At 41.4% G+C, this 25,867-nt stretch overlaps 1 protein-coding gene across 1 annotated transcript in view; it reads right to left on the minus strand.

Annotated features, from left to right (window-relative positions):
* NMUR1 (neuromedin U receptor 1) overlaps positions 1-25,867 on the minus strand; it is a 202,026-nt gene that overhangs the window by 139,847 nt on the left and 36,312 nt on the right. The window contains exons 2-3 of the mRNA XM_077290184.1: positions 11,497-11,631; positions 10,050-10,988 (exon numbers count right to left, since the gene is read on the minus strand). Coding sequence (XP_077146299.1) covers positions 10,050-10,965 — 916 coding nt within the window. The 5' untranslated portion in view covers positions 10,966-10,988; positions 11,497-11,631. The remainder of the gene's footprint in view (positions 1-10,049; positions 10,989-11,496; positions 11,632-25,867) is intronic.

Consider the following 25,867-nt stretch of genomic DNA (forward strand, 5'->3'; position numbering starts at 1 on the left):
TCTATTTTGCTAACAGCAGTCATTAACCCGGGCGAAGCCGGGTAGTACAGCTAGTCCTATCTAAAAACAACTGACAACCTCTGTTACTGGACTTGTAACTTGGCTCCCTTTCTTTTGTAGCCACACAGCGGTACATCTTGTAAATGGGGGCCAGAAGCAGCTTGTGTTGCAGTGGATGGCAAGCGCTGCATCAAGTGGCCTCTCCTCCTCCACCACCTTAACATCACAACAAGTATAGTCCTCAGAGGTGGCACCCCAATTACCATTATTTTTCCCTACGCTACAGCTCTCCAACTGCTCAACTGACCCAGAGTACAAAACTATAATTGCACAGCATGGATACATGAGACAGGGCATGGGGCAGGGTTTGATCCAGCAATTCTAGCTTAAACATTGATCAGTAAAAGGTGAATAAGTGACAGGTGTAGGCCTGGTGCTCTGAGAGCCCTGCCAAATTAAGGCAAAACACAAGAAGGAGGCGCAACTTGGAGTTCAAACATTTCCAAAAATTAGGGGCAGACACCAGGAAAAGTGGCATAAATTGACCCACAGTAGAAATTATATAATGGCACGACAGCAGTCAGGCATGGGCCATTTACGAGCCAGAATCTGGGCCAGAATTTACAGCTTTGAATTTAAGTTCAAATTAAGAGATGTGTGAGGGACCAGTGTAGACCTGCTGTGCTGGGAGACCTGATACCTCATGCAATAGCTCTAACTGCTTTTCTGCTCAGCCACACTCAGGTGGCACAAATATCAGCTTTGTAGACTACTATTATTTAAAAAATGTAAGGATGATAACACAGGTAGTTGACTGAAAGTAAGTGCAGGTCTGCCGGTGTGGGAGCCCTACTGCTATAGACAACACATATGAAGGAGACCCAACTTGTGTCCAAACATTTCCAAAAATTAGGAGTAGATATCAGTAAGGTTGCACTGATTTTCCCAGAGTAGAAATAGTAGAATGGGGATCTGAAACCCTTTCCACTACAGGTAAGCCACCAGATGGAGACACAACTTGGAGTCTCCACATTTCAAACAATTGTTATTAACATCAGCAGCAGAAACAACAGCAGGCATAAAAGCCATGACAAAAGTGTCACAGACTGCAATAATGCGAGATCAATGCAGCACACTAAAAACGACACCATCACCTAGTCGGCCCAGTCTACGACTGGGGTGCAAAAGTCATTGGGGATTGGATTCTACTGTGGGTCAATTGATGCCACTTTTCTTGGTGCTTGCCCCTAATTTGAGCTGTTTTGGCAGCTTTTTGGCCCCCTGAAGGTGATGTCTATGTGTTTGTGTTTGCTTTCCATTAAATTCAATGGGGCTCAGAAATGTTTGACGAACTGTTCGGCAAACTGTTCAGAGAACATCAAGATGTTTACCAATCTGAACCGAACCTTGAAAGGTTCGCTCATCTCTACTCTCCTCTTTACCCGGTAAAATTGCTGTAACTTCTAAAATAGATGGTCAACCGTACTGAAATTTGGAAATTTGGTTCATGAGAAGTGAGTGCAATGAACCTTAGCGACAGTGACAAGAAACATCCTCATGTTGAACGGTCCCGCCAACTTGTTACCCTGCTTGTTGTCTCCACTACGAGATAGACTTGCTGCAGGCATTTCTGAGCTTGGGTAGTTTATATGTGGTGATTGCATTTCACTTCTGCCGAATTCCTTCATTTTATGTTAACAATTAACAGATACAGTTTGGAGTAGCTTGTTTCACTGTGAAAACTTGTTAGAAAACTGAGTCCTTAACCCCTTCCCGACCTGTGACGCCATGTAGGCGTCATGAAAGTCTGTGCCAATCTGACCTGTGACGCCTATGTGGCGTCATGGAGGGATCGCGTCCCTGCAGATTGGGTGAAAGGGTTTACTCCAATTTCACCCAATCTGCAGGGACAGGGGGAGTGGTACTTCAGCCCAGGGGGGGTGGCTTTGTCCCCACATGGCTACGATCGCTCTGAAATTGCAACAGCCAATCAGAGCAATTTGTAAAATTTCACCTATGAAAAGTGGTGAAATATCACAATCCAGCCATGGCCGATGCTGCAATATCATCGGCCATGGCTGGAAACCCTGCTCTGCTCCCCGCCACTGCCACCGATCTCCTCCCCAGTCCTCCTTTCTGCCCCGTACTGTGGTCCGCTCCCCTCCGTCCTCCTGTCCGCTCCCCCGTCCTCCTGTCCGCTCCCCCCGTGCTCCGATCCACCACCCCCGTGCTCCGATCTCCCCCCTCATACTTACCGAGCCTCCCGTTGTCCGTCCGTCTTCTTCATGGGCGCAGCCATCTTCCAAACCAGCCGGCAGATTCGTTCCAGGTACATTTTGATCATTGTGATAAAACCTATCACAGTGATCAAAATATAAAAAATAGTAAATGAACCCCTCCTTTATCACTCCCATAGGTAGGGACAATAATAAAATAAAGAAAATATATATTTTTTTTCTTCCCCCACTAGGGTTAGGGTTAGGGTTAGGGCTAGGGCTAGGGTTAGGGTTAGGGCTAGGGCTAGGGCTAGGGTTAGGGCTAGGGTTAGAACTAGAGTTAGGGTTAGAATTAGGCTATGTGCACACGGTGCGGATTTGGCTGCGGATCCGCAGCGGATTGGCCGCTGCAGATTTGTAGCAGTTTTCCATCAGGTTTACAGTACCATGTAAACCTATGGAAAACCAAATCTGCTGTGCCCATGGTGCGGAAAATACCACGCGGAAGCGCTGTGTTGTATTTTCCGCAGCATATCAATTCTTTGTGCGGATTCCGTTTTACACCTGTTCCTCAATAGGAATCCGCAGGTGAAATCCGCACAAAAAACACTGGAAATCCGTGGTAAATCCGCAGGTAAAACGCAGTGCCTTTTACCTGCAGATTTTTCAAAAATAGTGCGGAAAAATCTCACATGAATCTGCAATGTGGGCACATAGCCTTAGAGTTAGGGTTGGAATTAGGGCTAGGGTTAGAAATAGGGTTAAGATTAGGCTTGTGGTTAGGGTTAGGGGTGTGTTGTGGTTAGGGTTGTGGTTAGGGTTGGGATTAGGGTTAGGATTAGGGTTAGGATTAGGGTTAGGGGTGTGTTGGGGTTAGGGCTGTGGTTAGGGGTGTGTTGGGGTTAGGGTTGTGATTAGGGTTATATCTAGAGTTGGGATTAGGGTTTGGGGTGTGTTGGGGTTAGTGTTGGAGTTAGAATTGAGGGGTTTCCACTGTTTAGGCACATCAGGGGTCTCCAAATGCAACATGGCGCCACCATTGATTCCAGCCAATCTTGCATTCAAAAAGTCAAATGGTGCTCCCTCCCTTCCGAGCCCTGACGTGCGCCCAAACAGTGGTTTACCCCCACATATGGGGTACCAACATACTCAGGACAAACTGGGCAACAATTATTGGGGTCCAATTTCACCTGTTACCCTTGCAAAAATAAAAAATTGCTTGCTAAAACATAATTTTTGAGGAATGAAAAATTATTTTTTATTTTCACGGCTCTGCGTTATAAACTTCTGTGAAGCACTTGTGGGTTCAAAGTGCTCACCTCACATCTAGATAAGTTCCTTGGGGGGTCTAGTTTCCAAAATGGGGTCACTTGTGGGGGGTTTCTACTGTTTAGGCACATCAAGGGCTCTGCAAATGCAATGTGACGCCTGCAGACCATTCCATCAAAGTCTGCATTTCAAAACATCACTGCTTCCCTTCCGAGCCCCGACGTGTGCCCAAACAGTGGTTTACCCCCACATAAGGGGTATCAGTATACTTAGCACAAACCGGACAACAACTATTGGGGTCCAATTTCTCCTGTTACCCTTGCAAAATAAAAATTGCTTGCTAAAACATAAAATTTTTAAGAAATGAAAATTTATTTTTTATTTTCACGGCTCTGCGTTATAAACTTCTGTGAAGCACTTGGGGGTTCAAAGTGCTAACCACACATCTAGATAAGTTCCTTGGGGGGTCTAGTTTCCAAAATGGGATCACTTGTGGGGGGTTTCTACTGTTTAGGCACATCAGGGGCTCTGTCTGCATAAGTAACATGATGCCCGCAGACCATTCCATCAAAGTCTGCATTCCAAAACGTCACTGCTTCCCTTCCGAGCCCCGACGTGTGCCCAAACAGTGGTTCCCCCCACATTTGGGGTATCAGCGTACTCAGGACAAACTGGACAACAACTTTTCAGGTCCAATTTCTCCTGTTACTCTTGTGAAAATAAAAAATTGCGGGCTAAAAAATAATTTTTGAGGAAAGAAAAATGATTTTTTATTTTCACGGCTCTGCCTTATAAACTTCTGTGAAGCACTTGGGGGTTTAAAGTGGTCACTGCACATCTAGATTAGCTCCATAGGAGCTCTAGTTTCCAAAATGGGGTCACATGTAGGGGAGCTCCAATGTTTAGGCACACAGGGGCTCTCCAAATGCGACATGGTGTCCGCTAATGATTGGAGCTAATTTTTCATTCAAAAAGTCAAATGGCGCTCCTTCCCTTCCGAGCCCTGCTGTGTGCCCAAACAGTGGTTTACCCCTGTTGTGAACTCTGTTTCCGGGCTCCCTCCTGTGGTCGTGAGTGGTACTGTGTGAGTTCTCTCTTTGGGCTCCTCCTGGTGGCTCTTTTTGTTATTTTGCAGGTTTCCGGCAGGATCAGCTGTCTCGTCATCTGCTAGTTAGGTTTCCTATTTAATCCACCTGGTCCTTCATTCCTTGCCTGTTGTCGTTGTATTCAGTGCTATTCTGATTGCTCCTGTCTACATCCGTTATCAGTCTCTCCAAGAGAAGCTAAGTTTGGTTTGCTTATTTTTGCTCATCTGTGTTCAAGATGTTTCCTAGTATATGATGAGTTTTGTCCAGCTTGCTAATATGTGATTTCCCTGCTTGCTGGTGCTCTGGGGTGCTGAGTTGCTCCCCCCACATCGTTAGTTGGTGTGGGGGTTCTCGCATTCTCTGCGTGGATATTTTTGCATAGGGTTTTTTACTGACCGCACAGATCCCTTGCTATTTTCTGCTATCTAGCGTTAGCGGGCCTCATTTGCTTAACCTGTTTCATCTCTGCGTTTGTCTTTTCCTCTTAACTCACCGTTATTATTTGTGGGGGGCTTCTATATCTCTGGGGTTATTTCTCTGAGGCAAGTGAGGTCTTTACTTTCTCTTTAGGGGTAGTCAGTTTCTCAGGCCGTGAAGAGACGTCTAGGATTTCAGGAAACGTTCCACGGCTGCCTATAGTGTGTGCGGTTAGGATCAGGTTTGCGGTTAGTCCAGTTACCACATCCCCAGAGCTCGTCCTATTATCTTCTACTTAGCTGGTTAGATTTGTGATCCTAAGCCACTAGGATCATAACATACCCCCGTCCCCCACATATGAGATATCGTTGTACTCAGGAGAAATTGTCCAATAAATTTTAGGATCCATTTTATCCTGTTGCCCATGTGGAAATGAACAAATTGAGGCTAAAAGAAATTTTTTGTGAAAAAAAGTACTTTTTCATTTTTACGGATCAATTTGTGAAGCACCTGGGGGTTCAAAGTGCTCACTATGCATCTAGATAAGTTCCTTGGGGGGTCTAGTTCCAAAATGGGGTTACTTGTGGGGGAGCTCCAATGTTTAGGCACACAGGGGCTCTCCAAACGCGACATGGTGTCCGCTAAAGATTGGAACCAATTTTTCATTGAAATAGTCAAATGGCGCTCCTTCCCTTCCGAGCCCTGTTGAGCGCCCAAACAGTGGTTCCCCCCCCACATGTGGGGTATCGGCATACTCAGGACAAATTGTAAAATAACTTTTAGGGTCCAGTTTCTCTTTTTACCCTTGGGAAAATAAAAAAAATGTTGCTAAAAGATCATTCTTGTGACTAAAAAGTTAAATGTTCATTTTTTCCTTCCATGTTGCTTCTGCTGCTTTGAAGCACCTGAAGGGTTAATAAACTTCTTGAATGTGGTTTTGAGTAAATTGAGGGGTGCAGTTTTTAGAATGGTGTCACTTTTGGGTATTTTCAGCCATATAGACCCCTCAAACTGACTTCAAATGTGAGGTGGTCCCTAAAAAAAATGGTTTTGTAAATTTCGTTGTAAAAATGAGAAATCACTGGTCAAATTTTAACCCTTATAACTTCCTAGCAAAAAAATTTTTTTTCCAACATTGTGCTGATGTAAAGTAGACATGTGGGTAATGTTATTTATTAACTATTTTGTGTCACATAACTCTCTCGTTTACCAGAATAACAATTCAAAATTTGAAAATTGCAAAATTTACAAAATTTTAGCCAAACTTCCTTTTTTTTCACAAATAAATGCAAAAATTATCGACCTAAATTTACCACTAACATGAAGCCCAATATGTCACCAAAAAACAATCTCAGAACCGCAAGGATCCGTTGAAGCGTTCCTGAGTTATTACCTCATAAAGGGACACTGGTCAGAATTGCAAACAACGGCCAGGTCATTAAGGTCAAAATAGGCTGGGTCATGAAGGGGTTAAAGAGGTGCCAAAATGAGTTTCTAAAGAAGCTTGAAGGTAAAAATCTGCAGTCCAGACAGTATTGAAGCCTTCTTTGATGACGGAGTAATCTCCAAGGGACTGTGGCCACGAAGATCGCCTGATTTAACACATCAGATTTTTTCCTTTGGGGACACTTGAAAGTTCGGGTATACATTAACAAGCCATGAACATTACAGGCACTCAGAGAGAACATACAGAGAGAAATTCAGGCTATGACCCCAGACATCATGTAGAAGACATTCAACAATATACAACGGTGCGTGCAGGAGTGATTGGATGCAAACAGTGGACATTATAAACACCTGTTTTAAAACATCAGTTTCTCATGTACCAAGGTATGTACAAGATGTTTCAGTATGATAGTCTATTTTAGAAATGAGTGAATCACCCCGTATAATGCATTTTAAACAGAATTTTGAAACTACTACTACTAAAAAATGTACAGTACATACCTGCCTATACCTTTTCTCCTTATTGCCAGCTATGCCAGAGGCATTTTAAATAAATAATACTTTGAGCTATTTATTAAATTCAGCAAGCAAAGAAAACCAATGATGCTAATGAAAATACATTTAAAACCCCAGAAGAGTCTATACAGGAGAGTGCAATAAAAGTACACCAGTAGGATTGCCTACATAATATTTTAAAAGCTCTAGTGGCCACATATAGCCATAATAACTACAAAATATCAAGATTAGTTGAAATCTAACACCTGTAGCAATATATTGCTAGCATGTGCCAATGTTTTTGTGATTTATGGTGATCTGACTGCTGGGACTCTAATGATCCCTTACAATTCTATTCCCTGCGCAGCAGTACTTCCGGCCAACCCTTGTCCAAGGAACTGCAGCATCGCCCCATTCAAGTTTCCTGTTCTCAGCTGCTCCATATGCTCATATTATTTGCTTATGACCCATGGGAACCAAGAATCGACAGTGAAAACAATTCCTTAAATGAGGCCTGCTAACTGAACAAAAGCAGAATTTGTTAAAATGTGTTAAGGAGCATTTACAGATTATTGTGAATGATTGTAGATTCTCACACTGTAAACCATCTAATAACACCCACTTGGACTTAGGTGCCAAATAGTTTGATTGCTAATATCTCCACAATAAAGAGGCGAAATAAAAAAAAATGTTTTATTTTGCTTTGCAGCCACTATTACATTGAGTGTCTAGTAAAAGATGAAAAGTTTGATGAAAAGACCTCTTAAAGTATTCCCTTGTTGGGGATAAGGATGAGGAATTCATAATCTCTTAAAAGGAATCAGTCACCACATTTGACACAAACTATTAATATGGACATGCAGGTTATAGACTACTGAAAACAATCCAACTTGCCTCATATCAGATGCCTTATTTTTGAGAAATCATCTTTTATCACTTTATATAAATTACCTCTTCCAGGCTATTGGGAGGATGCTGCCTGGAATACAACTCTGCCTCCAAGGATTATTTTAAATAAAAGGAGTTACCAGTGAGACAAGTTACTAACACAGAACAGGAGAAATTTAATTTTTCTTCTTGCAAACACATTTGTTCTTGTCTCTCAGCTCTGCTGTATTGCAAGAATATTGCAACACTGTCTGCCTGTGAGCTGGAAGCTGAAGCAGAAAAGAACCTGCAGATGTGTGGGGTAAAATCACACACAAGTCTGCAGTGAGATCAGGAGAGTAGAGAGCGGCCATTACACATCACATGGGTAACTCCCAAAATAATCTCTAGAGGCAGAGTTATCTTCCAGGTAGCTGGCCAATTGCCATCTAGGCTGACTGCCAACAAGTAGTGCTTGTTTGACTGAGCGCTCTTGTGTTTTGTATGAGAAAGCTGCCAGCAGACACATTGGCTGATGGCTTATCTTTGGGAGAACAATGCAATTGGCAGTCGTCCAAAATCAGACATGCGCGATCAACATCTTCCACGACCATTAGTCGGCCATCGCTGCCATAGACATTAGACCACTGGCCCAACTTCTCGATATCAGTGGGTTCACTCAAAATTAGTCTATTATGTACAGGAGCCTTTAAACCTCACGGTTTAGCCCAAAGCCAATTCTGTTAGTGACACAGTAAGTCTCATTACAAAAACTGTTCAAGTTTGATCCTATGCTTTAATTAAACTACAGTTGTAGTACAGATTATTTTTTCATTTATTCAATAAAAAACTGCAAAGCAATATCAACTGAAGTAATTACTAATTAGAATTTAATGACAAAAACAAAACATATATTTAATAATTTTACATTTAGAAAGGTCTTATTGCACTAATGAAATTCTTGATGCCTCATTATGACTTCATATTCTATTACATCTGACTCCTGGGCACAGTTTTGCTCTCAATGAAAAATGTCTGAATTCAGGGTCGACTATACACTTGTTTACAGAAGACAGCTTGACATGTGTATTTTAGATGTATATGTGAATTTGCCTCAGGCAATAGTGTTCGTTCTCTTCAGATACTCACCACATGGGTAAACATAACTGGGGAAATATAAAATGGGAGCATTAATCCAGTATGTTTGTTGAGCACAACCACTACCTAATTTCTATGTTACCTAATAAAGAATTAACTCAGAATGGTCTGTACTTGGTTTCTTCCATCCATTGTAAAGCAAAATTGTACCTCCTCTAAATACATAAGTGTTTATATAGACTCAGGTCTATAGTTTTTACACATGAAAGTTCATAGACAATCATAGATTTAATATAAATACAAAAGATTGGTAAACACTTAAATAGCACAAAACTAATTTATATGTTTTACCAGATTATATTAGGGATACTTAGGGATAACCTGTCGCAATGAAAATGCAGTGAAAACTGTACGCATCATGCTATTGAACTGGGGGAGCTGAGCAGATGGATGTATAGTTTTGTGGGATTTAGTACAACCGTTGTTTAAAACTGCTTTGTTTCCTACATCATGTCTTCTGGATCCTTACTAGGAATGTCTCTCACCACTCCTATCTTCCAAAGAAATGCTAACACGGCAGGTTCCCTTTACTGATGGTGCTGCAGCAGCTGTTTTTTGTTTCTGTTCCTCTGTTGTGGGTTTCATAACCCTAAATGTTATCCAGTTACCTGTTCCTTCCGTTGTACTTGCCTAATGGATAAGATCCTATTGCGCTTGTTGTCTCCCCCTTTTTATCCTGATGCCTAATTCTGGTACTTGGTAGTTTACTATTTCTCTGATGTCTGACATTTGGATTGATACTTGGACTTTATCCTGGCTGCCTTCGCTCTGTCATCCCTTTGATTCAACCTGGCTTGACTAATATACCACTGCCAACTTGATCCACTGGCCAGCAATACTCTATAGATACAAACTGGTAGTCTTTGCAGCAAAGACCAGATTACTGTAAAGGGGTGAACACCAAAGTGTTATCTACTAAGCGGAGAAGACTGCAAAGACTGTTCATGGAAGCCTTATTGACAGGTCTCAGACTCCAAGTACAGTCTTTAAAATATCACCAAAATGAAGAGGAATATATGAAATTGATAATATTTTAAAATATTTAAATTTCTACCACAAAATAATTTAAGTAGAAAAACTAGACATTACTTACATAGCATCTTAGTCACCTGCCTTCTTCGGCTTTTCTCTTGTTGAAGTCTAACATTTTGGTAACTGTCTCCATCTCCACCAGACTTAGCTTCTAGAACTTGCAGCATCTTCTCCTTTTTAAGTTGGAGGCCAATTAGTAAGTATAAAATACTAATGGTACACATTGGTAAGAAGAAAAAAAATATTGTGGTAATTTGAATAACAAGGTTGTAAATCCATCTTGGTTTTACCAAAATACACGTAGTGGAGCCAGGTATTACTCCAAGGCCAGGAATATTCAGGTCATAGATTCCAATTAGGCTGGTGTTGGGAATTGAGCAAATAATAGACAAAACCCACACAGTAATAATGACTTTCCTAGCATGGTTCCTGGTTACTACATACTTGGCCCGAAGAGGATGAACCACTGCAATGTATCTCTCCACACTCAGTGCAGTTACATTTAATATTGAGGCAAAGCAAACCGTCTCAAACAAAAGAGTTTTAAATGAGCATCCACTTCTTCCAAAAAGAAAAGGGTAATTACTCCACAGCTCATAAAGCTCTAGCGGCATACCTAACAAAAGGACCAGCAAATCAGAAATCGCAAGACTGAATAGGTAATAATTTGTAGGAGTCCTCATGATCTTATGTTTGATAATAACAATACATGTTAAAGTATTCCCCACAGCACCAACTGTGAAAATAAGAAGGTATATCACGCAAATTGGGGTAAAGTAGTTGGATCGACGGGGTCCCAGACACCTCAAAAGAAGTTCTTCTACTGTAAAGTTACTCTCCGCAGGGTTTATTCCACAGAACTCCATGCTGTGGTTTATTGTACTTTGATTAGTTTCAACTTGGTTAAAACTATGAGGAATATCTTTGTGATGCTGTGAAAGTCCCAGGTCTGTAAAGTTTCTTAAGTTGTAAGTCATTTCTTACTTTATTACGGAACAACCTATGAAGGAAATAACTTTGTTTTATGACAGAAACCAAAAAGTATATTTACATAGTTTGCATATGTACAGTGTATAAAATAACATGCAAGTAAATTAAACATAATGCTGCGTTCTAAACAATAGCCAGATTGAAAGATACAGTTGTGTGAAGAAGTCAAACAATCACACAGGGCCCTGTAGGTTTGGATTTCTTTTTCCCTTAATAATAAAGACCTTCATTTAAAAACTGCATTTTGTGCTTACTTGTGTTATCTTTGTCTAATATTTACATTTGTTTGGTGATCTGAAACATTTAAATGTAACAAACATACAAAAGAATACAAAATCAGGAAGGGGGCAAACACTTTTTCACACAATTGTAGATCGACAGACAGACAGCATTCATTTATCTCTCTGTGGTTTTCAAGAACTGATCTCTGAAATATTTTTTTATTGGCATTTTGCCCTTATGCCACAACCAATCTGTATCAGATTCAGATCAGATGTATAAAAGAAAGATGCACTTACTTTAGTTTAAATCATGCAGAACAGTTGGTCTCTATATATTTTCTGATGTGTGTAATAAAGTACAATCCCAGTGGTGTCCTGAAGTCCTTTTAAATAATAGCTGAGACCATGATAATACCGCATATGTAAATATGTCTGTAAGAAAAAAAACACATTATTGCAAGTATTTATTAAAGAAAACATGCAAACATTAAACTAATCACTATTCCTTTCTCATTAAGGTACCATTTTGTATGACTATTATTATTGCTGGACACATGGGTTGACTATGGCATTGTCATTCATTTAGCAGCTCCATGATAGATTGGGGTTTTTTTTTCATATTTTTACAAAGCCCTGTTTACTAATAGAGTTTTTTTTTTCTTTTTTTTTACAAAGCCCCATTTACCAACAGAGTAGTAGCCTGAGACATGTTTGATCCTGATGTAGAGGGAAAAATCAACATCTACATCTTAGACAAGTCCAGGAGGGATATCATTTCATCACAGGAAAAAGAATATGATCAAAAAAGAATCCAAATTTAACAAAATAAAATAATAAAAAGATACAAATCACATGAAATGTACAGACCTAATGACCTGCTTTCAGACATCATAATTCTATGTTTCTCTTTAGCAACCTTAGCATGTGTTGCACAACAAAGGCAGTAGATGGGTAATGGAGTGTACTCATTGTAACAGGCGTGTAACTGCATTATATGATATTTTTGTCTGCTCCTCATGTCATACCTGCTACTACAGGACAATAACAAGCTATTGATAGAATAGTCCTCCTGCCATAATGGACTGTACACAGGAGGGAGTGCTATATCTGGATAGTGGCTTGTCAAAAAAGAGATGATTGAAGAAATAAAGTTTGATATCTCTTTATGAGCAATCAGTTTATATGCACCTAATGCATGTAAAGCAATTGGCAAACAGAACAATATATTTCATACAAGGTGATTTTATTATATTCTGTATTGCCTTTAAACTGTATCATGAACAGCGAATCTCAGCTGTGAAGAATAAATGCTGAAAGGTAGCGTTAGCAAGCAAAGTAGAAAAAAAAAATCTGAACTTCTACTTCAACATTAGATTATTCAGTGTAATGGCAATCATGACTCATATTGAAAGGTTTAACCCCTTCGCGCCGCAGGCCATTTTTGTTTCTGCGTTTTTGCTTTTCGCTCCCCTCCTTTTTTATTTTTCCGTCAATATGGCCATGTGAGGGTTTGTTTTTGCGGGACAAGTTGTACTTTTAAATGACACCATTGGTTTTACCATATTGTGTACTCAAAAACGGGAAAAAAAATCCAAGTGCGGTGAAATTGCAAAAAAAGTGCAATTCAACAACTTTTTGGGGATTTTGTTTTACCATGTTCACCAAATTCAAAAATTGACCAGCCATTATGATTTTCCAGGTCTTTACGAGGTCATAAACACCAAACATGTCTAGATTTTTTTTTTATCTAAGTGGTGAAAACAAAAATCCAAAGTTTGTTAACAAAAAAAAAACAAAATTTGTGCCATTTTCCGAGACCTGTTGCGTCTCCATTTTTTCTTCATCTAGGGTTGGGTGAGGGCTTATTTTTTGCGTGCCAAGCTGATGTTTTTATTGATGCCATTTTGGTGCAGATATGATTTTTTGATCCTCCGTTATTGCATTTTAATGCAATGTCGAAGCGACCACAAAAACGTAATTCTGTCGTTTTGACTTTTTTTTCCCATTACACCGTTTAGCGATCAGGTTAATCCTTTTTTTGTTGATAGAATGGGCGATTCTGAATGCGGTGATACCAAATATGTGTATGTTTGATTTTTTTTGTTATGCCAACCCATTGGTGACCCGCGATCACGTGATGGGGTCATCGATGGGCAGATGTTCGGAGGGATTGCCAGAAGTGCATGTTAAATGCCGCTGTCAGAGTTTACAGCGGCATTTAACGGGTAAATAGCCGCAGGTGGATCATGATTCCACCCGCGGCTGTTCCAGACACTTGTGAGCTGTTTTGACATGTGCCGGGATAGATGAGGGCTTGCCACTGGAGCCCACATCAAAGGGGGAGACACGAAATGCGCAGTACTAGTACATAACAGAAGCCTATAAAAAAGTGACATGTAAGGTTATATAGCTCTATCCTAGAGTTACTCTTGTATGTTATGCACAATATATAGAAGCCAAAGATTCTGCCAGTAGGTATGTCTCCCATCTCCTCCATATGCAGGAGAGCTCGATCTGCTGAGCAATCCTGTGTTCTCTACGAGAGAGCCGCTAAAATGAGAATAATGGGGATAGGGGAAAATATGCATAAGTGGGTTAAGAGCTGGCTCAGGGATAGGAAACAAAGGGTGGTTATTAATGGGGCACACTCGGACTGGGTTGCGGTTATCAGTGGGGTACCACAGGGGTCAGTATTGGGCCCTCTTCTTTTTAACATATTTATTAATGATCTTGTAGGGGGCATACAGAGTAGAATTTCAATATTTGCAGACGACACTAAACTGCAGGGTAATCAATACAGAGGAGGACAATTTTATATTACAGGATGATTTATGTAAACTAGAAGCTTGGGCTGATAAATGGCAAATGAGCTTTATGGGGATAAATGTAAGGTCATGCACTTGGGTACATGTAATAAGATGTATAACTATGTGCTTAATTCTAAAACTCTGGGCAAAACCGTCAATGAAAAAGACCTGGGAGTATGGGTGGATGACAAACTCATATTTAGTGGCCAGTGTCAGGCAGCTGCTACAAAGGCAAATAAAATAATGGGATGCATTAAAAGAGGCATAGATGCTCATGAGGAGAACATAATTTTACCTCTATACAAGTCACTTGTGCAACCACACTAAGAATACTGTGCACAGTTCTGGTCTCCGGTGTATAAGAAAGACATAGCTGAACTAGAGCGGGTGCAGAGACGAGCGACCAAGGTTATTAGAGGACTGGGGGGTCTGCAATACCAAGATAGATTATTACACTTGGGGCTATTTAGTTTGGAAAAACGAAGGCTAAGGGGTGATCTTATTTTAATGTATAAATATATGAGGGGACAGTACAAAGACCTTACTGATGATTTTTTTAATCATAGACCTGAGACAGGGACAAGGGGGCATCCTCTACGTCTGGAGGAAAGAAGGTTTAAGCATAATAACAGACGCGGATTATTTACTGTAAGAGCATTGAGACTATGGAACTCTCTGCCGTATGATGTTGTAATGAGTGATTCATTACTTAAATTTAAGAGGGGACTGGATGCCTTTCTGGAAAAGTATAATGTTACAGGGTATATACACTAGATTCCTTGATAGGGCGTTGATCCAGGGAACTAGTCTGATTGCCGTATGTGGAGTCGGGAAGGAATTTTTTTCCCCAATGTGGAGCTTACTCTTTGCCACATGGGGTTTTTTTTTGCCTTCCTCTGGATCAACATGTTAGGGCATACTAGGTTAGGCTATGGGTTGAACTGGATGGACTTAAAGTCTTCCTTCAACCTTAATAACTATGTTACTATGTTACTATGTAGACTCCTCTGAAGGCAGCTTATCCTGTTAAGCCGAAAAAAGGATCAGCAGTCCAAAATTATCTATATTATTTATCTAATCTATTATATTATTATTATTATTATTATCTCTAAGCCAGAGAGAAATGAATAGGAGGCAATCTGTGATCCAATAAAAAAATTCTTCTTTATTCGGGACAATCAACACAATCAACACATGGATACATTGGAGCTGGTACAGAAGTGGACGACGGCCATTTTGCATCGATCAAACGCTTCAACGGTTCCAAATATCACACTTGCACCCGTTAAGGAGTCTGATCACAGCAAACAGCCGTCATCGACTTCAATACCTGCTCACGGAGTGTCATCTATTCATTTCTCTCTTGCTTGCATTTTTTATGACGCTGTTCATTCCAGGCATTGTGTTGTGAATTAGACTTTTTGGCTCCCTCTTGTGGTTACTAGTGATATTACTCTGGGATTGTCTTTCCTCAGTTTGGCACCCACCTGGGTCATTAGTCCAGGGGAGTTGCTATATAAGCTTCCTGGATCCTTAGTCCAGTGCCTGGCATCGTTGTAATCAGATCCTTTGTTTGCTCCTGTCTGCTGGTCCGGGTTCATGCAAAATTAAGCTAAGTCCTGCTTCTTTGTTTTTTGGTTATTTGCTTGCTCTCATTTTTGTCCAGCTTGTACTAAATGTGATTCCTGACCTTGCTGGAAGCTCTAGGGGGCTGGTGTTCTCCCCCCGGGCTGTTAGACGGTTCGGGGGTTCTTGAATATCCAGCGTGGATATTTTGATAGGGTTTTTGCTGACCATATAAGTCATCTTACTATATTCTGCTATTAGCTAGTGGGCCTCTCTTTGCTAAATACCTAGCTCATCCTTACGTTTGTCTTTTCCTCTTACCTCACCATTATTATTTGTTGGGGGCTTGTATCCAACTTTTGGGGTCCTTTCTCTGGAGGCAAGAAAGGTCTTTCTTTTCCCTTCTAGGGTTAGTTAGTTCTCCGGCTGGCGCGAGACGTCTAGAACCAACGTAGGCACGTTCCCCGGCTGCTGCTATTTGTGGTGCTAGGATTAGATATATGGTCAGCTCAGTTACCACTGCCCTATGAGCTAGTTTTTTGTGTTTGCAGACTTAGTAATTATTTCTGAGACCCTCTGCCATTGGGGTCATAACAGTATGCCAGGCCAACATTGAATGTTTAATGCATTGCTGAAGTGGGATTATAAGAAAGGAAATTCTGAGGTTTTTTTTTTTTTTTTCCCTCTCTTCCTCCCCTTTACCTCTGAGTGGCTTGTGCTTGCTGCAGACATGAATGTCCAGACCTTGATTACAAGTGTAGACCAGCTTGCTGCTCGTGTGCAGGGCATACAAGATTTTGTTACCACTAGTCCAATGTCTGAACCTAAAATACCTATTCCTGAACTGTTTTCTGGAGACCGATTTAAGTTTAGGAATTTCAGGAATAATTGTAAATTGTTTCTATCTCTGAGACCCCGTTCATCTGGAGATTCAGCTCAGCAAGTTAAAATTGTTATCTCTTTTTTACGGGGCGACCCTCAGGATTGGGCTTTCTCGCTAGTGCCAGGAGATCCGGCATTGGCAAATATTGATGCGTTTTTTCTGGCGCTCGGATTGCTTTACGAGGAACCCAATCTTGAAGTTCAGGCTGAAAAAGCCTTGCTGGCTATTTCTCAGGGCCAGGATGAAGCTGAAGTGTATTGCCAAAAATTTCGGAAATGGTCCGTGCTTACTCAGTGGAATGAGTGTGCTCTGGCCGCAAATTTCAGAAATGGCCTTTCTGAAGCCATTAAGAATGTGATGGTGGGTTTCCCCATTCCTACAAGTCTGAATGATTCCATGGCGCTGGCTATTCAAATTGACCGGCGTTTGCGGGAGCGCAAAACCGCTAATCCTCTGGTGTTGTCTGAACAAACACCTGATTTAATGCAATGTGATAGAATTCAGACTAGAAATGAGCGGAAAAATCATAGACGTCAGAATGGGTTGTGTTTTTACTGTGGTGATTCTACACATGTTATATCAGCATGCTCTAAACGCCTAACAAGGGTTGTAATTGGTAATTTGCAACCTAAATTTATTTTGTCTGTGACTTTAATTTGCTCATTGTCTTCTTACCCTGTTATGGCGTTTGTGGATTCAGGTGCTGCCCTGAGTCTTATGGATCTGTCATTTGTCAAGCGCTGTGGTTTTGTTCTTGAACCGTTGGTAAATCCTATTCCTCTTAGAGGTATTGATGCTACGCCATTGGCGGAAAATAAACCGCAGTTTTGGACGCAGGTAACCATGTGCATGACTCCTGAACATCGGGAGGTGATTCGTTTTCTTGTTCTGCATAAAATGCATGATTTGGTCGTTTTGGGTCTGCCATGGTTACAGACCCACAATCCAGTCTTGGATTGGAAGGCAATGTCTGTGTCAAGTTGGGGCTGTCAGGGAATTCATGCTGATTCCCCGCCGGTGTCTATTGCTTCCTCTACTCCTTCGGAAGTTCCTGAGTATTTGTCTGATTATCAGGATGTATTCAGCGAGTCCAGGTCCAGTGCTCTGCCTCCTCATAGGGACTGTGACTGCGCCATAAATTTGATTCTAGGTAGTAAATTTCCTAAGGGAAGACTATTTAATCTGTCTGTACCTGAGCATGCCGCAATGCGTTCGTATATCAAGGAGTCTCTGGAGAAGGGGCATATCCGTCCATCCTCTTCCCCTCTTGGTGCGGGATTCTTTTTTGTGGCCAAGAAGGATGGATCTTTGAGACCTTGTATTGACTATCGGCTTCTGAATAAAATCACTGTTAAATTTCAGTATCCTTTGCCTCTGTTGTTGGACTTGTTTGCCCGGATTAAAGGTGCCAAGTGGTTCACCAAGATAGATCTTCGTGGTGCGTACAACCTTGTGCGCATTAAGCAAGGAGATGAATGGAAGACAGCATTTAATACGCCCGAAGGTCATTTTGAGTACTTGGTGATGCCTTTTGGGCTCTCTAATGCTCCCTCAGTGTTTCAGTCCTTTATGCATGATATTTTCCGGAAGTATCTGGATAAATTTATGATTGTTTATCTGGATGATATTCTGGTTTTCTCTGAAGATTGGGACTCACATGTGGAGCAGGTCAGGATGGTGTTTCAGGTTTTGCGTGAGAATGCTTTGTTTGTTAAGGGCTCAAAGTGTCTCTTTGGAGTACAGAAGGTTTCCTTTTTGGGGTTTATTTTTTCCCCTTCTGCTGTGGAGATTGACCCAGTCAAGGTCCGAGCTATTCATGATTGGACTCAACCCACGTCAGTTAAGAGTCTTCAGAAGTTCTTGGGTTTTGATAACTTCTACCGTCGTTTTATCGCTAATTTTTCTAGCGTTGTTAAACCTTTGACGGATATGACCAAGAAAGGTTCTGATGTTGCTAACTGGGCTCCTGCAGCCGTGGAGGCGTTCCAAGAGTTGAAGCGCCGGTTTACTTCGGCGCCTGTTTTGTGCCAGCCTGATGTCTCACTTCCCTTTCAGGTCGAAGTGGATGCTCCTGAGATTGGGGCAGGGGCCGTTTTGTCGCAGAGAGGCCCTGGTTGCTCGGTAATGAGACCATGTGCTTTCTTCTCTAGGAAGTTTTCACCTGCTGAGCGGAATTATGATGTTGGCAATCGGGAGTTGCTGGCCATGAAGTGGGCATTTGAGGAGTGGCGTCATTGGCTCGAGGGTGCTAAGCATCGTGTGGTGGTCTTGACTGATCACAAAAATCTGATGTATCTCGAGTCTGCTAAATGCCTGAATCCTAGACAGGCCCGCTGGTCATTGTTTTTCTCCCGTTTTGACTTTGTGGTCTCGTATTTACCAGGTTCAAAGAATGTGAAGGCTGATGCTCTTTCAAGGAGCTTTGTGCCTGACTCTCCTGGAGTCGCAGAACCAGTTGGTATTCTTAAAGAGGGAGTTATCTTGTCGGCCATTTCTCCTGATTTGCGACGTGTGTTGCAGAGATTTCAGGCTGGTAGACCTGACTCTTGTCCACCTGACAGACTGTTGGTTCCTGATAAGTGGACCAGCAGAGTCATTTCCGAGGTTCATTCTTTGGTGTTGGCAGGGCATCCGGGAATTTTTGGCACCAGAGATCTGGTGGCTAGGTCCTTTTGGTGGCCTTCCTTGTCACGGGATGTGCGGTCATTTGTGCAGTCCTGTGGGACTTGTGCTCGAGCTAAGCCTTGCTGTTCTCGTGCCAGCGGGTTGCTCTTGCCCTTGCCTGTCCCGAAGAGGCCTTGGACACACATTTCCATGGATTTCATTTCAGATCTCCTGGTGTCTCAGGGCATGTCTGTCATCTGGGTGGTGTGTGATCGCTTTTCTAAAATGGTCCATTTGGTGCCTTTGCCTAAGCTGCCTTCCTCTTCCGATCTGGTTCCTGTGTTCTTTCAGAATGTGGTTCGTTTACATGGTATTCCTGAGAATATTGTGTCTGACAGAAGATCCCAGTTTGTTTCCAGGTTCTGGCGATCCTTTTGTGCTAGGATGGGCATTGATTTGTCGTTTTCATCTGCCTTTCATCCTCAGACTAATGGACAAACGGAGCGAACTAATCAGACTCTGGAGGCTTATTTGAGGTGTTTTGTTTCGGCAGATCAGGATGATTGGGTGACCTTCTTGCCGTTGGCTGAGTTTGCCCTTAATAATCGGGCTAGTTCCGCTACTTTGGTTTCGCCATTTTTCTGCAACTCTGGTTTCCACCCTCGTTTTTCCTCGGGACATGTGGAGCCTTCTGACTGTCCTGGGGTAGATTCTGTGGTGGATAGGTTGCAGCAGATCTGGAATCATGTGGTGGACAACTTAAAGTTGTCACAGGAGAAGGCTCAGCGTTTTGCCAACCGCCGCCGCGGTGTGGGTCCCCGACTTCATGTTGGGGATTTGGTATGGCTGTCTTCTCGATTTGTTCCGATGAAGGTCTCCTCTCCTAAATTTAAGCCTCGCTTCATCGGTCCTTACAAGATATTGGAAATCCTTAATCCTGTGTCCTTTCGCTTGGATCTTCCGGTGTCGTTTGCCATTCACAACGTGTTCCATAGGTCTTTGTTGCGGCGGTACGTTGTACCTGTGGTTCCTTCTGTTGAGCCTCCTGCTCCGGTGTTGGTTGAGGGCGAGTTGGAGTACGTGGTGGAGAAGATCTTGGATTCTCGTCTCTCCAGATGGAGGCTTCAGTATCTGGTCAAGTGGAAGGGCTATGGTCAGGAGGATAATTCCTGGGTGGTTGCCTCTGATGTGCATGCGGCCGATTTAGTTCGTGCCTTTCACGCTGCTCATCCTGATCGCCCTGGTGGTCTTGGTGAGGGTTCGGTGACCCCTCCTTAAGGGGGGGGTACTGTTGTGAATTAGACTTTTTGGCTCCCTCTTGTGGTTACTAGTGATATTACTCTGGGATTGTCTTTCCTCAGTTTGGCACCCACCTGGGTCGTTAGTCCAGGGGAGTTGCTATATAAGCTTCCTGGATCCTTAGTCCAGTGCCTGGCATCGTTGTAATCAGATCCTTTCTGTTTGCTCCTGTCTGCTGGTCCGGGTTCATGCAAAATTAAGCTAAGTCCTGCTTCTTTGTTTTTTGGTTATTTGCTTGCTCTCATTTTTGTCCAGCTTGTACTAAATGTGATTCCTGACCTTGCTGGAAGCTCTAGGGGGCTGGTGTTCTCCCCCCGGGCCGTTAGACGGTTCGGGGGTTCTTGAATATCCAGCGTGGATATTTTGATAGGGTTTTTGCTGACCATATAAGTCATCTTACTATATTCTGCTATTAGCTAGTGGGCCTCTCTTTGCTAAATACCTAGCTCATCCTTACGTTTGTCTTTTCCTCTTACCTCACCATTATTATTTGTTGGGGGCTTGTATCCAACTTTTGGGGTCCTTTCTCTGGAGGCAAGAAAGGTCTTTCTTTTCCCTTCTAGGGTTAGTTAGTTCTCCGGCTGGCGCGAGACGTCTAGAACCAACGTAGGCACGTTCCCCGGCTGCTGCTATTTGTGGTGCTAGGATTAGATATATGGTCAGCTCAGTTACCACTGCCCTATGAGCTGGTTTTTTGTGTTTGCAGACTTAGTAATTATTTCTGAGACCCTCTGCCATTGGGGTCATAACAGCGTTGCACCTGTGATTATGAAAGCCCACATACTGCTGGTCTGCTGATTAAGCTTCAGAAGGTATGCTACACGTTGTTTGGTGCTGGTTTTTCTCAATTACTACATTACGGATTATTATCTTTCCTAAGGTCATCTGTTGGGGGAAAGTCAGAAAGCCCTCATACATATTAGTCTGTCAGTCGAGCCTGCTTACATCAGTAGGTTCGGACAACATACAGCTAATGTGTTTGGGGGCCTTTAGGTTTCATTACACCACTTATCAGGTACACTTAAAAATAATTGTCTTTTGGAACTGATATTTTGAATAAATTTGTGTAAATTTGTTTAACAGTCCAAAACAATATCTATTTTCCTTCAACTGTAACAACATGCAAATATGTTGTTCTGTAAAAGATAGAGATCTAACAATTCTTAGTAATTCCATAAATAGATTTATCTCTAAGTGTTACATTGCCGTAGGGTCAGTTCCATAAATATCGATCTTCACTAGGCCTTGTATCACCTTGGGATATCACTGAGAATACATGTGTTAGTCTGGATGCTAACAGCCCTTCTCTAGTAACTACCGGTAATACGTTTCTTAAGCAAAGGGCTGTAAAGGGTTTGATCTCAAATGTACTTTCACTATAAGTTTAATAGCTTTACAATTAGATATTTTCCTAAAAGGATCATAATGAAGCTGTTTTGATCTGATTTTTTTTGCATTCATGGTGTTAGATTTCTTGAACCTCTTAATGAGAGACAATCTTCAGCTTACTGACCAAACCCCATTTTCATTACATATTGTGCCTTGCTAGTGGTAAAGTTAGGTTAAGATATTTTGCATTTTTTCATGAAAATATGAAATATTAAACATTTTTTCTAAAAAATGTATAATTTTCATACGTTTAATGTTTTGTACCTTTAAACTAGATAAATATAACAAACTAGTTTATGAACAACATTTCCCATATCTCTACTTTATGTCAGGATCATTTTCCAAACGCCCTTGTATTCTGTTAGGGTATTAGAAGGCCTAAAATTTAGCAATAATTTTTCACTTTTTCAAGAAAATTTAGATAACCTGTTTTTTTCAAGGACCAAATCAGTTTTGATGTGACTTTTAGGGGCCTAATTATTGGAAAACTAATAATCGATACTATTTTTAAACCTGCACCACTCAAATTGTTCAAAACTGCCTTCATTAAATTTAACCCTTCAGTGTTTTACACGAAGTAATGCAAAATGGAATGAAATAAAAAATATTTTTTTTCCACTTAAATGTTGATTTAGACCAAATTTATGATTTCTACAAAGAGAAAATTGACTCCAAAATTTGTTAGCCAACGTTTTCAATGTGACAGTATACCATATGTGGTGAAAAGCTGCTGCTTGGGCACACACCAGGGCTTGGAATGGAAGAAGAGCTTTTTGATTTTTGGGGTGCAAATTTGGCTGCAATAGATTGGAAATGCAACATGGCGTCTGCAAAGTGCCTGAGGTGCCAAAAAGATACCAGGGTTGAGTGGACAAATCAATCCTGAAGGAGTGAGATGGACTCTGAGGCCGGGATCACACATATGCGAGATATGGCCAAGTCTCGCAGGTGAAAACCCTCCTCTGGTGCCAGCACTTGGGAGCGGAGCGTGCAGCTCCATGTGTTGCTGTGCGACTGCATGCTCCACTCCGGAGTGCCGGCACCAGAGCTGGGTTTTCACCTGCGAGACTTGGACGTATCTCGCGTATGTGTGATCCCGGCCTAAAAGGTGTTTACATTAAACCACTTTTTCCTGAGATTATTTGGGTTGTGTTTAAATCAGTTGCGCATATGATAAATCCACTCCACCCTGGTATCTCTCTGAAAACACTCGTGGATATTGCAGCAGCTGATATTTTCTCCTCATCAGTGGTTGTGTATCACACAACCCCTTCAGCTGAGCTCATACCATTTTTATCCTCACCAATTTACTTTGATAAGATCCTACTGCTCTTTGTATATTTTATCTGAGGTGACAAAAAACAGAAACTCCCACAAATGATCCGATTTTTGAAATTAATCCCCTCATTGAATTCAAAGTGAAGGAGCACTATTTGTCCTTTGGAGCACAGATTTTGTTTGAATAGATTTTGGGCGCCACTAGCACTTGAGCTGCCAGAACAGCATAAGAATAAAACCCACAAGTGATCTCATTTTGGAAACTACACTGCTAAATGAATTCATCTATTGAAGCAAGGAGAATTCTGAACACTGTACAGATCCCTTACAGTATTTTATAACAATTACTGTGAAAAAAAAAAAAATTGCATTTTTGCTATAAAAATGCTATATTAGTAGCAAATTGTTCACGTTCACAAGGGTAATGGATGAAAATGAAGTCTTTAATTTGTTATGCAATTTTTTCCAAATATGATGACTTTCCATGTCACCTGATTTTACTGTTTGGCCACACATCAAGGCTTAAAAGGAAAAACACTATTTGACTTTTTCCACACAGATTTGCTGGAATAGTTTGTAAGAGCCATTTGTGCCAGAATAGCGGAAAAACACTAAAAGTGAGATCATTTTAGAAATTAGACCTCAACTATGAATTCATCTACAGGTGCAGTGACTACTTTGGCCCAAAGGTGTTTTCCAGGGAAAAGCATGCAATAGATATGAAAATTGCAAACATGCCAGAATAGTGCCCAATACATTGTGCCCAGCTTGTGCTTTCGTATACATGCATCCTATACATTCTTATGTGGGCTCTCACCGCTAAAGTAATACCATAAAAGCAGACGCTAACTTTGTGGCTTAACAGGGAGGGGCCATTTCAAATTGGGAGCCCAAACTTATCTGGATTCTTTTGGGGAGAGCCATGTTGGTTTCCAAGAGCCTTTGTGTTACCAGCAACGAGGAAACACACTTTTTTTTTCAATAACAGATGATGGACTCGATTGGGGGTTTCTTGAGGGATGAACTGAAGTTTTTATTGGTACTATTTTGTAGTACATAACATTTTATGATGCTTTTAAGGCTGGGTTTACATTTTACCCATACTCTACATTGAGCACTGACATTGTGGTTTTCTTCTAAATTCCCCCCAAAAAAGAGATTTTATGACGGAACCATTCACTATAATGAGGCAGATGGAGTCACTTTGGACTTCATTTGGACTCTATTTCAACAATGTCATTCGTTATAGGGAAACAAAAAACTGTGCTTGACCACACTTTTGTGCGCTAACAAAATACTGAAAAGACTGAAACAGCCATAATAGAGGCTAGGCGGAGTCTAAAGTGACTCCATCTGTTTCATTACAGTGAATGGTTTACACAGGGGTTTTGACTAGATTCCATTGTTTCAGAATTTAAATGGAAATCATGAGTGCTCGGCATAGACCACAAGACATATGTGAGCCGAGCCTTATAGTGATTTTTTGGAGGCAAAATGAACATAGTTCAATAATTACTGCTGGGAACAGTGACGTCAGTAAAGTTAAAGCAGTTGACAGCTGGCTGACTCACACAGAGGTTACTGTGAGAACCACCGCCTGTGACCTGCGGTAACCTTAATTACATCACCGCTCTTCACTGCAGCCATGCTCTTACACTACTGTCAGTGTGTTTCGGCCACCATGCTGAGCAGTCAAATTACTGATGTCACCGCTCAGCATAGAGTCTGGAAGTAGCAGAATTGGGGATCGTCGTGGGACGTGGGAATGATTTACGGTGGACCCCTTTGGATTATCTCTCCAATCTTTACTACTCCTATTGTCATGATATTTACTTGATCAGATGACCTGGAATCGTGTTCTTATCCTATTCTTTTGCTACTTCATCTTAATTTTTTGAGCATCTATTCTTTACTTTTTATATCAGTCATATATGATTTCTAAATTATGTTGTTTATATACATATTTCATATGAGATCCCTTTCCCTTTTTTTCTTGAGTATTACAGACTTATGTATAATTTATACGTGTGTAGTAATTATATCTATTTATCTGTTATATTTTAGTTCTGAGGAAGGCCGATTAGGCCGAAACGTCAACGCTTTTTTATGTGGATCTTTCTGTTTTTTCTATTTGTGCAATAAATATATTATTTCAGCATTGAAAAGCAGTGCCAAGTTCTATTTTTCCCCTTTAGATTATTAGTAATAAATGGGTAAACAAGGGTGAGGCTGATAATCATTGCAATGGCTGCCCATACATTATAGGATCCAATTTAAACTGCTTGTTCTCACCCACAAAGCTTTCCACAGTGCAACACCCCCCTACATTTCCTCCCTCATTTCTGTTTATCGACCTAACCGCTTGTAACGCTCTGCATGTGTCTTGACTAACATCCGCACTAATCCGTACCTCCAACTCCTGCCTCCAAGACTTCTCGCGAGTTGCGCCAATCCTCTGGAATGCTCTACCCCAAGAAATCAGGACTATGAACAACGTATACAATTTTAAAAACACGCAAGAGCCAACCACCAGAGACTAGGATCAATTACCAAAGAAATAGTGACACGGATATAGTTTATTAAAATTACTTTATTTGACCCCCTGACGAAGGATTCTAAATCCGAAACGTACGTTGGGGTGCGCATTATTTGGAGGTTGGTGACGCCACATAAAGGTACAGGAACTCCCATATAATTTTGGACTATTTCTTGCACGTAGCACTTTTGTTCTATTTTTGCTTTTTGCACATTGCACTCAGCACCGGTGCACTTGCTTTTAAACCCACACATTGCCCTGTTGGGTTTTCATATTTTTATATTTTTAATTCTCACGTTATGATTT

The sequence above is a fragment of the Ranitomeya variabilis genome, chromosome 2 (genome assembly GCF_051348905.1).
Source record: "Ranitomeya variabilis isolate aRanVar5 chromosome 2, aRanVar5.hap1, whole genome shotgun sequence".
Classification (NCBI taxonomy): Eukaryota; Metazoa; Chordata; class Amphibia; order Anura; family Dendrobatidae; genus Ranitomeya; species Ranitomeya variabilis.